Here is a 14867-nt window from a genome sequence, read left to right as displayed (position 1 = left end):
AATTCAAATTGTGCGAGCGAGGCGGCGAACAGGAGCCACAAAATCAGTCGGTTAAGAGAAATCGTTTCCCAATTAAGATTTAAAATACGTATGATGACTCAGAAAATATTTATATAATTATATGTGCGTTGCACGTGCACGCTTACTAGTATAAAAAAGAGAAAAGGCCTAGCTAGCTAGCTTTGTACTAGTGGGTTCCATGTGCAACAACCAGCCCAGCCCGCCTGCCCTGAGCCCCCCGTGCGCCATGGCCGTGCCCAAATACGGCCCCAAGCCCCCGTCCTGACCTAGCTCCATCCCCCCCCCCCCTCGCGCCGCTCACTTTTCCAGTGCGCTGTCGACCCACCGTTACCATGGCCGCCGTCGCTTGCATGCCCCCCCATCGTTCCCGTCGGCTCAGAAGATATCCAGCAGAAGCGCCGTCGTCAACCACTTCATCTTGGAGGAGCAGATCGAAGCCGGGAGACCTCACTGCCATCACCAGCACTTTTCTTCTCCACCGGTCACCGGAGCTCCCCAAGGTCAATTCGCGACCATCAGTGCATTCCCGGGCAAGATGGGCCTCCCTACATGACCGCTGTGAGCCATCCCTCGACCCCCCTGTTTTCCCCTCCGAGCTGATGCCCTAGGACGCCGCCCCACCTCCCCTGCCTGGAGCTGTGCCTCTCGCACTCCATGGTCGCGCTCGCCGGCCTCTGGCCGCGGCCGCCTGCGCCCGATGCGCCCCTGCTCGCGCCCTCACGCACGCATGCCCGCGCATGGCCGCGCGCCGCCTCTACCGTCGTGCTCGCGCGCTCGACCGCGACCGGACATGTCCGTGCCCGCCTCCATTGCTGCTCCAGCCGCGCCCCTGCGCCTGCCCTCGCTCGCCTGCGTCGCCCGCAATTCCCGCAAGCGCCCGCCACAGCTCCCGGCGCGGACCGGCGCCTGTGGCCGCCGGTGCCCCATGGCCGCGCGCGCCCAGCCGGCCCCCTCTGTTGAGTTAGTGGGGATAGCCCCAATTAGATTAGTTCTAACTAACCCCACTAATCCTCACTTCCCGGTAGACCCCCCTTGTTAATTAACCAATTTAATAAACACCTAATTCGCTACCGTCACTGACCAGTGGGTCCAACCTAGTTAGTTTGTTTAATTAAACCCGAAACTAACTCTGAGTCAATGACAGGGGGCCCCACCCTCCTGTTGACCAGTCAAAGTTTGACTGGTCAACTGGGTCCCCCTGGCCCACATGTCAGCCTGCGTGTACATTCTGTGTACACATGGCTGGGTACCCATATCGTTTTGCCTATTAATTTCAAATTAAAAAATAATTTGAAAAAATGAATAAAACTTTGAAAATTAATATAAAATAAACCATAGTTCGGATGGAAAAACTTTGTACATGAAAGTTGCTCAGAACAACGAGACGAATCCAGACACGCAACCTGTACGTCCGCCACACGTCCCTAGCATAGCGAACACATAACTTTTACACTCCGGTTCATCTATCCGAAAACGCAAAGTGTTTTCCCCCTTCGCCGGTATCACCTCCTACTGCGTTAGGGCACACCTGACACCGTTACTTGTCATGCCATGCATCGATATGCATCTGTTTGCATTGTATTCATTGTTTCTTCCCCTCTTCTCTCCGGTAGACTACGAGACTGACGCCGCTTCTGGTGCCTCGATCGACTACGTTGTTGACGACTCCTTGCCAGAGCAACCAGGCAAGCCCCCCCTTGATCACTAGATATCGCCTATTCTTCTCTCTACTACTTGCATTAGAGTAGTGTAGCATGTTACTGCTTTGCGTTAATCATATTATGTTGCATAGCCTGTCATTGTTACTACAATTGTTGATACCTTACCTGCATTCCTAAATGCTTAGTATAGGATGCTAGTTTATCATCAGTGTCCCTACATTCTTGTCCATCTGCCGTGCTATACTATCGCTCCGTGATCACTAGGGAGGTGATCACGGGTATATACCTATATACATATACATGATACATGTGATGACTAAAGACGGGTCGGGTCGTAGAGTACTCGCGAGTGATTCACAGATTGGGGGCTGAAAGGACCTTTGTCCCGACAGCCCTCTGGGTGGATCTTTGTGGCAGAGCGACAGGGCAGGTTGAGACCACCCAGGAGAGAGGCGGGCCTGGCCCTGGTTGGCGTTCGCGGTTACTTCAAGATAACACGCTTAACGAGATCTTGGTATTTGATCTAAGTCTGGCCACTGGCCTATACGCACTAACCAACTACGCGGGAACAGTTATGGGCACTCGACGTCGTGGTATCAGCCGAAGCCTTCGTGACGTCAGCGACTGAGCGACGCGCGTCGGGTTGGACCGCGTAACGCAACTTCCTTTGTAATGGAGGTTGCTAGGTCTGCTCACCGGCCACGTACGCAACGTGCAGATGTGCAATGGGCGATGGGTCCAGACCCCTGCGCTCATAGGATTTAGACCGACGTGCTGACCTCTCTGTTGTGCCTAGGTGGGGCTACGACGTGTTGATCTTCCGAGGCCAGGCATGACCCAGGAAAGTGTGTCCGGCCAAAGGGGACCGAGCGTGTTGGGAAATGTGGTGCACCCCTGCAGGGAAGTTTATCTATTCAAATAGCCATGTCCCTCGGTAAAATGATGACCCGGAGTTGAACCTTGACCTTATGACAACTAGAACCGGATACTTAATAAAATACACCCTTCCAAGTGCTAGATACAACCCGGTGATCGCTCTCTCACAGGGCGACGAGCGGAGGATCGCCGGATAGGATTATGCTATACGATGCTACTTGGTGAACTTACCATCTACTCTTTTCTATATGCTTCAAGATGGAGGCTGCCAGAAGCGTAGTCTTTGATAGGACTAGCTATCCCCCTCTTATTCCGGCATTCTGTAGTTCAGTCCACATATACTACCCCTTTCATTGATACCAATGCATATGTAATGTAGCTCCTTGCTTGCGAGTACTTTGGATGAGTACTCACGGTTGCTTTGCTTCCCCATTTTCCCCTTTCTATACCCGGTTGTTGTGACCAGACGTTGAAGTCCAGGAGCCAGACGCGACTGTCGACGACGACAACTACTACTCTGGAGGTGCCTACTACTACGTGCAGGCCGCTGATGACAACCAGGAGTAGTTTAGGAGGATTCCAGGCAGGAGGCATGCGCCTCTTTCGATCTGTATCCTAATTTGTGCTAGCCTTCTTAAGGCAGACTTGTTTACTTATGTCTGTACTCAGATATTGTTGCTTTCGCTGACTCGTCTATGATCGAGCTCTTGTATTCGAGCCCTCGAGGCCCCTGGCTTGTAATATGATGCTTGTATGACTTATTTTATTTGTAGAGTTGTGTTGTGATATCTTCCCATGAGTTCCTGATCTTGATCGTACACGTTTGCATGTATGATAAGTGTAGGATTGAATCGGGGGCGTCACATAGGGCTACTGCTCTGATATGGATCTAGGATTTTGTTCTCGCCGTGTTTGTCCTGGAGATCTTGTGGTGGCACGGGTGAGTTGCTGAGCGAAAGCTTTGTGCCTTGGTGCCGATGACGACGACAGCCGCGGGTGCCTCTCTCTTCTTGAAGACGACGTTGTGGTTCTTCTCTTCGTGTCAAGGCTCCAGGTGAAGACCTTTGTTCGTAGTGGACTCGGCAGCGGCAACGCGCTGCGTCCTTCTCTCTCCCGAGGGTGTTGTCATGGAGGTTAGGTGTACCATGGCATAGCGTGGCGTTGTGTTCAGTTTTTCCTGTATTCTCTTTAGGTAGCGCAATCGCGTGCATTCTGCATCAGCCAGCTATCGTGGAATTGGTTTTGTAAGAGGACTACCTCACCATCTTGAATCATTTGACCATGTATTTTCTTTGGTTGTTGCTTTTTATATATAAGGCGGGGCGAAAGCCTGTTTTGAGAAGTACGTTAAATGAGAGCTTTTCAAGATACAAAGAAAAGATACAACCCATAGAAAGAGCTACATCTAAAAGTTTAAAATATATTTGTATACATGTATAAGTTAAATGAGAGCTTTCCAACACATTGTATATTTTTCGTATACATATAAAATATAATTGTATACATGTTTAACATTTTACAAAACTTCTTTTGAATATATTTTTCAAATACATGTTAATTTTTTTTGAAATGATAAAGACATTTTTTGAACTATGGAAAAAATTGTGTATAATGTACAAACATTTTCTGAAAATGACACGAACACATTTTTGAAACATTTCAAATTTTATAAAATGTGACGTACATTTTTTTAAAATATGGGACTTTTTTAATTGCCACAAACATTTTTCTTGTACACAATTAACATTTTCTACCTTCTACAATTACATATGCGCCGGCGAGGCTTTGCCGGACCGTGCCCCCTTGTGGCGATGAGGGAGGGAAGGACGGGAGGGGGAGGCCCCGGTGGCGGCTCTAGGGCCAGCCTCCCGGTCGCTCGCTCCTTTTTACACCAGCGCCGAGCCAAATTTTGGGCAGGGTCTGTAAACGCCCGACCTAGAATCATCATGGCCAGGCTTGGCGCATGGCATTTTTTTTGAATTTTAAAATAAATCATTTTGCTGATTAAAATTTTGAAAACTCACATGTCTAACTTTCTAAAAAATCCCACGGAAACAGGCCCCGCTCATCCTCCCAGGGCGCGGCCACCTACTGCTGGGCAGCAAATCTTTGGAAGGGATCGATGCTCATTAATTGGCAGCACATACTGCTGGGGCTGGCCAGCTATGCATGGACTGGAGCGTTACCGTCCTCGCGCTGCACCAAAGGAAGGTCGTCGTCTTCCCCCCACTCTGAATTCCAACTCGCGTCGCCAATCAGATCATACTCCACGATGCCTCCTCCCAGCTCGCCGTCGCCAATCAGATCGTACCCAATACTGCGTCCCCCCAGCCTCAACTCGCCGTCGCCCGTCTGCCTGGCGATGAGGCAAGCAAAGTCCAGGGTTCTCCTCCCCGCGCCTCCACAGCAGCCGCGGCCAGGATTTGGTCGGCGACCTCGGCAGCCACATGGACGACGGCGACCAAGGTTTCCCCCCCTGTCCTTCCCCTTAGGCTGCTCTGCTTGTCGGCTTATCTGTTGGCATGTTGGTTCGGTGATAGATTGTTTCTTGCTCGTTGTTCAGTTTCTGGCAAACGGCGGAGAAGTTTTTACTGTATTTTTGAGAGCGCTCCAATCCAGGATCCGTCCACAGATCTCATGGGAAAAATACTTCTAGGCCGCGCATGGGATGGAACATCGTTTCCGATCCCAAACCCCCCGGAAAACTTATACGCTTGTAAAAATTAATCGGATGGCCGTCGGTTCCGTGCTTGGTTGATCGTTTTTGAGCCGTAAACTTTACACCCGCTTACGGCTGTATTCTGCCTGTTTTCGCCGGTTTCTGAGACACTCCTCTACCGGCCAGTTTTTCCCGTCGTGTTCCCCTCTCCCACGATGTCTCGATCAAGCTAGGCGTGCACGCGCCGCCACGCTGCTTGGCAGTGCTCGGCTAGCGCTCACTCCGGCCGGCGGATTGAGGCGGCGACGAGCAGGCTGCCTAGGGCCTGGACACGAAGAGAGCGCGAGCAGCAGTCGTGGGTCGCTGTACTTGAGGCACTGGTCGTCGAAGACGCGATGAATGGGTTGAGGTGGATCTAAGCACCGGTTCTCCAACCATCTGTAAAAATACTTGTATATCCAGTTGGACAGTACAATACACTTGTAAGTTATTTCCAGGCGTATTAATTTACATGGCTTCCAATCGGGGCCCTATACATAGGTCCTCACCCATCGTCTCCTGCCAATTAATGGCTGCCGCACCCAATTCCAGTTAATTCCTTGATCTCCTTCGTATATCTTCTCATTAGAGCAAGTATAATGAGGTGATGTAATAAGGATTTATACATCATTTGCAAGACTCGCCAAAAAAAAAGGTCAAACCACATCACGAAACTAATGAACGGAAGCTTGACATCAACATGCATCTGATATGAACCTGTCTGCTATGAGCAAGTATAATAAGGTGAGGTAATAAGGATTTACGAAGGTCAAACCACATCACATTTAGCAGGTGGGACAAAACAAACAAAGAAAACCTTGACTTCAACATGCATGGCTTGCTCCTCCAACAATCCCCCAGCTTCAACTCGCCATCACCTATAGCTATATGTGCCGCGATGAGGTAGTCAAACCATAGGGTTCTCCATCCCTGGCACCACCATGCCGCGGCACAGCAACCAAGGTGAGCGCAAAATCATCTCATCACGATAGTGACTAGTGACTAATGAGTGTCGTTCCCTGTGATCTTCTCTATGGATGTCTACGGGTAATGTATGGACTGGTGTGTTATGGTTCGATAATTGTTATTTGGTAGGTTAGCTCCAGTTCTGTCTAGACCTCTCATGGCTATATCTGATATGAACCTGTCTACTAACAAAATTGCTGCAGTGTCCCAGGATGATGTTGCAATAGCACCTGATTTGGCTTCTGTCGACTTGTCTGCTGGAGATACCGCAAGGCCCTCTGAGCAGCTAATGTTGCTAGCCCAGCCTAGCTATAAGACGAAGAATGTGGTGCCATTTGTGTCCAAGTAAGTATAAGTAGTTGAATCTTGCTTTGATCATTCGAATGTTATAACCATCATGTGTCATTTTCTCATGCAGGGTTACCACTTCTACAAGTCATAACTGCCAAGCTATCGAGCAGACAGTGTGCAAAGGCAAAGGACAAACTGACATTGATGTTGTCACTTCAAAAGGTATTCTTTTTCTTGTATAATCATCCAAGTAGAAAAGACAAAGCAAGGACTAATGAACTGTTGCTTTGCATTGTTTGTAGTTGTAGCCATTGAAGAAGTGATTACTGTGGAGGATACTGAAGAGCAAGTTCAAATGGACGTTGATCCACCTAGTCCAAGGCGAAATCAAGTGGCGATGGACACCGATCATGAAAGGGTACAAAAAATTCCGGAAATTCAGTCAGATGCAAGTGTCCACGCACCGACCAGTATTGTACAAGCCAGTCCAAGTGCCTTGGCAGATACGGCACCCCGGCCTGCAACGCCTCCCACTATTCCATGTGTACTGTATCCGTTGGCCAGTCCTCCAGTGGATGAGGAGGTTAACGCTAGCAAAGGGGCCATGATTCAAGTAGAGCTGATGAACTCCAAGCTGAAGGATGCACTCGATTCAAGTGAGGTTCTGAAAGCTCCTATCCAAGTAAGTACCACAGTAAGTGCTGATCATTTTCATTCGGACATTCAACTTTTTGACTTGTCATCCAAGTAGTGCCTGATATGTTTTCTTCTAGCGGGGACACAGTTAGTGCACTGACTAGGTCCCCTGAGACTCTGATTGATCGCTGGCAATCTGTTAGAGTATATAGGATTATTTTATTTCCGTCTTCGTCAATCTAGAGCCAATATCTTAAATTCATGGATTCACTCGGGTTATAAGATCATCTGAGATGCATGTGGTATGTTTTTTCGAGTGGGGGCATGATCAGTGGACCCACTGGGTGTAGCCCCCGAGACCCTGGCTGATTGTTGACCATCAATTAGAGTCTATATTATTAGATCGTTCTTTGTCTTTGAAATTTTGGTCAATTCCTTTCAATCTATAGTTTCACTCGGTCATTATATTGCTAACTTTTTTTTTTGGAAATGGAGGTATACCCCCGGCCTCTGCATCATGATGATGCATGCGGCCATTTTATTAAAAATCCAGAAAGGATCATCATAAAGGTCTTACAGCTCACAAACGGAGCAAAGTCATAGCACATAAATCTGAAAAATACAAAGGGCCTAAAAACAACCGATATGGTGATAATAAGGACAAGCTCTCTAGCCCCCTATCCTGTTATGCGAACGTCATCCGAACCGGTTGAATATAGCCCGAGCCACCATCTCCCATTGGTTGCACCCAGTAACCAAAGGCTCCCTGGAGTCCATAGGAGTGAGTAAGGACCACGTACGGATCCAAGCTGTAACTCTGAAGATAACCTGCAAAAAAGTTAAGTTATGTTGTCTGTTAAAAATCATATCATTTCTGCAGTTCCATATAGCCCATAGTAACGCACATATTCCAATCCGAATACGAGCTGTCGTGATCTGTTCAACCCCAGCTAACCACGTCCCAAACAAAGACGCAATATCTACTGAGGGATTAATATTAAAATCTATATAAATCGTTCTCCAAAGTAACTTGGCAAGTGGGCATTCAATGAATAAATGTTGTATTGTCTCATCCTGAGCACAAAAACAACACCACCAGTTGCCTATACATCGCCTCTTAAGTAAGTTGGCCTTTGTGAGTATTATTTGCTTGTGGACAAACCACATAAAAATTTTAATCCGCAAAGGAACATTAACCTTCCATATATGAAGTGACCTTGAGAGGGGGCCAGAATTAATCAAATCCGTATAAAAGGATTTCACCGTAAATATCCCATTTTTAGTTAACTTCCATTGTGTAGAGTCTGGCACGTCGGAGAGTCGAACTTCAATCAATCTCCGGACCAAGTGCATCCAGGTTATCCATCTCTCACCCACTAACGTATGTCCGAACTGGATATTCAAGGGAATAGTTTGAAGGACGATACCTACGTAATCTTCCTTACATTGCACAATATTGTAAAGGGTAGGATATTGTAAGGCCAAAGGTGTCTCTCCTAACCATGTATCCTCCCAAAATCTTGTTGACATCCCGTTGCCAACCAAGAATTTGACCCTACGAAAGAACAGATCCTTCGTTCTCATAAGTCCCTTCCAGAACGGTGAATCAGTTGGTCTGATGGTAGCCTGGGCTAGCGTTTTCGAGTGCAAATACTTATTGCGCAGGATTTGAGACCACATGCCCTCCGGCTATATCCCTAACCTGTACAACCATTTGCTCATAAGGCATTTATTCTTAATTTCCAAGTTCTCAATACCGAGACCCCCTTGGTCTTTTGGTCGACAAAGGATATCCCATCCTGCGAGACGGTATTTCCTCTTAGCCTCATCAGACTGCCAAAAGAATCAAGATCTAAAGAAATCAAGTCGCTTTCGGACCCCTTTCGGAATTTCGAAGAACGAAAGTAAAAACATTGGCATGCTAGTTAGTACTGAGTTGATCAGAACTAATCGGCCTCCATATGACATCAGCTTGCCCTTCCAGCAGCTGAGTTTTTTTTCAATTTGTTCTTCAATACATTTCCATTCTTTATTGGATAATTTATGGTGATGAATCGGAATACCCAAGTAACTGAATGGTAAAGCACCTAATTCGCATCCAAACAATTGTCTGTAAGTATGTTCCTCGTCTTTGGCCTTCCCAAAACAGAACACCTCGCTCTTATGGAAATTGATCTTTAAGCCAGACAATTGTTCGAATAGACGTAAGATAAGTTACATGTTACGTGCCTTAGACATGTCATGTTCCATGAAAAGAATAGTGTCATCAGCATATTGTAGAATGGACACCCCTCCATCAACCAGATGAGGAGCTAGACCCTCTACATGACCATGTTGCTTGGCCCTGCCAATAATGACGGCCAACATATCTGCCACAATATTGAACAGAAGGGGTGACATGGAATCCCCTTGTCTCAACCCCTTATGCGTCTGGAAATAGTGACCAATGTCATCGTTCACCTTAATTCCGACACTACCCTTCTGGACTTGAGTATCCACCTGGTGCCTCCAAGTTTCATTAAAACCCTTCATGCGCATTGCCTGCTGAAGAAAAGGCCATTTTACTTTATCATAAGCCTTCTCGAAATCCACTTTTAAGATAACCCCATCTAGTTTCTTCGAGTGAATCTCATGAAGTGTTTCATGTAAGACAACTACTCCTTCGAGTATGTGTCGTCCCGGCATGAATGCTGTCTGACTAGGTTGAACCATTGAGTGAGCAATTTGTGTCAATCTATTGGTTCCAACCTTTGTGAAGATTTTAAAACTCACATTCAGCAGGCAAATGGGTTGAAATTGTTCTATCCGGACCGCCTCACTCTTCTTCGGTAATAATGTTATCGTATCAAAGTTTAGGTGAAACAACTCCAAATGGCCATCGAAAAAATCATGAAACATAGGCATAAGATCATCTTTAATGATATGCCAACATATCTTATAGAATTCAGCTGGAAACCCATCTGGTCCCGATGCTTTATTCGGCTTCATTTGAGTTATGGCCAAATGAACTTCTTTTTCAGTAAACGGTGCAGAGAGAACATCGTTCTCCGCTACGTGTAATTGAGGTATATCATCAATCACAGACTCATGAAGAGACACCGTGGAAGTATTGGGAGGTCCAAAAAGGCTTTTATAATAGTTGGAGATATACGTTTTCAAATTTTCATGCCCCACTATTGTTCCCTCGTCCTGTTCAAGCTGTATGATTTTCTTCTTCCTATGTGTACCATTTGCAACCATATGGAAAAACTGTGTGTTGTCGTCCCCTTGGACAACCTTAAGCGTTTTTGCATGCAACGCCCACTTGAGTTCCTCCTCTCTCAAGAGAGCACGTAGGCCTTGCTCAGCCTCGGACTTGGTTCGATGTTCATTAACGGAAAGAAGAGTGGTTTCAGCCTTTACATCGAGTGCCTCAATGAGTTGCGTTAGACATTCTTTTTTCAGCTTATAAATCCCACTCTCATTCCTGGCCCATCCTCTCAGAAATTGTAGGAGGTGTCTAATCTTATTTTGCCATCTCTCGACATGTGTTCTTCTCGTAACCGGCTTAGCCCATTCGCGTGCAATCATCTCCATAAATCCTTCTCACTCAAACCAGCTTTGCTCGAAGGAGAAGGTATTTTTGTTTGCAACATGGGTAGCCTCTCCCGAATCTAAAAAGAGTGGTGTATGATCCGAGATCTCTCTTTGCATCGCATGAACCAACACCAATGGATATTTTTGTTCCCACTCCACACTAGCAAGTACCCTGTCCAGCTTTTCATAAGTCGGAACAGGTAAAGAGTTGGCCCATGTGAACTGTCTATGTGACGCCCCCGATTTAATCGTACACTAGTCATACACGCAAACGTGTACGATCAAGATCAGGGACTCACGGGAAGATATCACAACACAACTCTACAAATAAAATAAGTCATACAAGCATCATATTACAAGCCAGGGGCCTCGAGGGCTCGAATACAAGAGCTCGATCATAGACGAGTCAGCGGAAGCAACAATATCTGAGTACAGACATAAGTTAAACAAGTTTGCCTTAAGAAGGCTAGCACAAACTGGGATACAGATCGAAAGAGGCGCAGGCCTCCTGCCTGGGATCCTCCTAACTACTCCTGGTCGTCGTCAGCGGGCAGCACGTAGTAGTAGGCACCTCCGGTGTAGTAGGAGTCGTCGTCGACGGTGGCGTCTGGCTCCTGGACTCCAGCATCTGGTTGCGACAACCAGAATGAAAGGAAAGGGGGAAAAGGGGAAGAAAGCAACCGTGAGTACTCATCCAAAGTACTCGCAAGCAAGGAGCTACACTACATATGCATGGGTATCAAATGGAGTAAGGGTATCATATGTGGACTGAACTGCAGAATGCCAGAATAAGAGGGGGATAACTAATCTTTTCGAAGACTACGCTTCTGGTAGCCTCCGTCTTGCAACATGTAGAAGAGAGTAGACTGAAGTCCTCCAAGTAACATCGCATAGCATAATCCTACCCGGCGATCCCCTCCTCGTATCCCTGAGAGAGAGCGACCACCGGTTGTATCTGGCACTTGGAAGGGTGTGTTTTATTAAGTATCCGATTCTAGTTGTCATAAGGTCAAGGTACAACTCCAAGTCGTCCTGTTACCGAAGATCACGGCTATTCGAATAGATTAACTTCCCTGCAGGGGTGCACCACATACCCCAACACGCTCGATCCCATTTGGCCGGACACACTTTCCAAGCTCGATCATAGACGAGTCAGCGGAAGCAACAATATCTGAGTACAGACATAAGTTAAACAAGTTTGCCTTAAGAAGGCTAGCACAAACTGGGATACAGATCGAAAGAGGCGCAGGCCTCCTGCCTGGGATCCTCCTAACTACTCCTGGTCGTCGTCAGCGGGCAGCACGTAGTAGTAGGCACCTCCGGTGTAGTAGGAGTCGTCGTCGACGGTGGCGTCTGGCTCCTGGACTCCAGCATCTGGTTGCGACAACCAGAATGAAAGGAAAGGGGGAAAAGGGGAAGAAAGCAACCGTGAGTACTCATCCAAAGTACTCGCAAGCAAGGAGCTACACTACATATGCATGGGTATCAAATGGAGTAAGGGTATCATATGTGGACTGAACTGCAGAATGCCAGAATAAGAGGGGGATAACTAATCTTTTCGAAGACTACGCTTCTGGTAGCCTCCGTCTTGCAACATGTAGAAGAGAGTAGACTGAAGTCCTCCAAGTAACATCGCATAGCATAATCCTACCCGGCGATCCCCTCCTCGTATCCCTGAGAGAGAGCGACCACCGGTTGTATCTGGCACTTGGAAGGGTGTGTTTTATTAAGTATCCGATTCTAGTTGTCATAAGGTCAAGGTACAACTCCAAGTCGTCCTGTTACCGAAGATCACGGCTATTCGAATAGATTAACTTCCCTGCAGGGGTGCACCACATACCCCAACACGCTCGATCCCATTTGGCCGGACACACTTTCCAAGCTCGATCATAGACGAGTCAGCGGAAGCAACAATATCTGAGTACAGACATAAGTTAAACAAGTTTGCCTTAAGAAGGCTAGCACAAACTGGGATACAGATCGAAAGAGGCGCAGGCCTCCTGCCTGGGATCCTCCTAACTACTCCTGGTCGTCGTCAGCGGGCAGCACGTAGTAGTAGGCACCTCCGGTGTAGTAGGAGTCGTCGTCGACGGTGGCGTCTGGCTCCTGGACTCCAGCATCTGGTTGCGACAACCAGAATGAAAGGAAAGGGGGAAAAGGGGAAGAAAGCAACCGTGAGTACTCATCCAAAGTACTCGCAAGCAAGGAGCTACACTACATATGCATGGGTATCAAATGGAGTAAGGGTATCATATGTGGACTGAACTGCAGAATGCCAGAATAAGAGGGGGATAACTAATCTTTTCGAAGACTACGCTTCTGGTAGCCTCCGTCTTGCAACATGTAGAAGAGAGTAGACTGAAGTCCTCCAAGTAACATCGCATAGCATAATCCTACCCGGCGATCCCCTCCTCGTATCCCTGAGAGAGAGCGACCACCGGTTGTATCTGGCACTTGGAAGGGTGTGTTTTATTAAGTATCCGATTCTAGTTGTCATAAGGTCAAGGTACAACTCCAAGTCGTCCTGTTACCGAAGATCACGGCTATTCGAATAGATTAACTTCCCTGCAGGGGTGCACCACATACCCCAACACGCTCGATCCCATTTGGCCGGACACACTTTCCTGGGTCATGCCCGGCCTCGGAAGATCAACACGTCGCAGCCCCACCTAGACCAACAGAGAGGTCAACACGCCGGTCTAAACCTAAGCGCCCAGGGGTCTGGGCCCATCGCCCTTAGCACACCTGCACGTTGCGTGGGCGGCCGGAAGCAGACCTAGCCTAGTGGCGTTCCAGTCCAATCCAGCGCGCGCCGCTCCGTCGCTGACGTCAAGAAGGCTTCGGCTGATACCACGACGCCGGGATACCCATACCTACTCCCGCGTAGATGGTTAGTGCGTATAGACCAAATGGCCAGACTCAGATCAAATACCCAGATCTCGTTAAGCGTGTTAAGTATCCGCGAACCCGACCAGGGCCAGGCCCACCTCTCTCCTAGGTGGTCGGAACCTGCCCTGCCGGTCCGCCTCAAAACTCCACTCGCGGGTGCTCCTCAAGCCGACCCGTCTTTAGTCACCACATGTATCATGTATAAAGTATATAGTATATACCCGTGATCAACTCCCGAGTGATCACGGCCCGATAGTATAGCATGGCAGACGGACAAGGATGTAGGGCCACTGATGATAAACTAGCATCCTATACTAAGCATTAGGATTGCAGGTAAAGGTAACAACAGTAGTAGCAAGGATAGGCTATGCATCAGGATAGGATTAACGGGAAGCAGTAACATGCTACACTACTCTAATGCAAGCAGTATAGAGAAGAGTAGGCGATATCTGGTGATCAAAGGGAGGGCTTGCCTGGTTGCTCTGGCAAGAGAGAGTGGTCGTCAACACCGTAGTCGTACTGGGTAGCAGCGGCGTCGGTCTCGGTGTCTAGCGAGAGAAGAGGGGGAAGAAACAATAAATATAATGCAAACAAATGCATGACGATGCATGACATGACAAAGCGTGATGCTAGGTGTGCCCTAACGCTGTACGAGGTGGTACTGGTGAAGGGGGGGACATCCGGGAAATTATCCCCGGTGTTTCGCGTTTTCGGGTAAAGGAGCCGAAGGGGGAAAGTTGCGTGTTCGCTATGCTAGGGATGCGTGGCGGACGAACGGGCTGCGTATTCGGGTTTGCCTCGTCGTTCTGAGCAACTTTCATGTACAAAGTTTTTTCATCCGAGCTACGGTTTATTTTATATTAATTTTTAAAGTTTTAATTCATTTTCTAAAATTATGTATTTATTTTAATCCGAATTGACCAAGTCAAAAGGACTGGTCTAAATGGGAGTTGGTGGCCCACATGTCACTGATTTAATAATTTCCAAAAGGATTTATCTAAACTAAATAGATGGGACCCACATGTCATTTGCTAATAGGCTAACTTAGCACTAAACTAATACTAAGCTACACCTAACATAATTAAACAAGGACCGGCCACTACTGGGCATAGCCTAGCCGGCCACACGTACGGCACGCAAACACACAGAGCACACACGCACACACAATGCTTGGGTTTAAGAGAAGATAGCATTTTGTGATTTTTGTAGGATTTAAACCATGCATCAAATGAATTTGGTCCAGTGGAGTAATA

General features: G+C 47.6%; 1 protein-coding gene and 1 long non-coding RNA gene across 2 annotated transcripts in view; both read left to right on the top strand.

Annotated features, from left to right (window-relative positions):
- Positions 1–311: 311 nt before the first annotated feature.
- Positions 312–3275, top strand: LOC147981736 (uncharacterized). The gene is made up of 3 exons (XR_015599943.1): positions 312–579; positions 1635–1706; positions 3025–3275. It is a non-coding gene; the product is annotated as an uncharacterized LOC147981736 (long non-coding RNA).
- A 2922-nt stretch (positions 3276–6197) lies between these two features.
- LOC125526590 (uncharacterized) overlaps positions 6198–14867 on the top strand; it is a 41151-nt gene continuing 32481 nt past the window's right edge. Inside the window, exons 1-5 of the mRNA XM_087516079.1 lie at positions 6198–6219; positions 6426–6567; positions 6641–6735; positions 6822–7195; positions 10633–10637. Coding sequence (XP_087372205.1) covers positions 6198–6219; positions 6426–6567; positions 6641–6735; positions 6822–7195; positions 10633–10637 — 638 coding nt within the window. The remainder of the gene's footprint in view (positions 6220–6425; positions 6568–6640; positions 6736–6821; positions 7196–10632; positions 10638–14867) is intronic.

This window comes from Triticum urartu, chromosome 3A (assembly GCF_056163025.1).
Source record: "Triticum urartu cultivar PI428250 chromosome 3A, HENAU_Tu73, whole genome shotgun sequence".
Lineage (NCBI taxonomy): Eukaryota > Viridiplantae > Streptophyta > Magnoliopsida > Poales > Poaceae > Triticum > Triticum urartu.
This window is presented reverse-complemented; position numbering and strand designations above follow the sequence as displayed.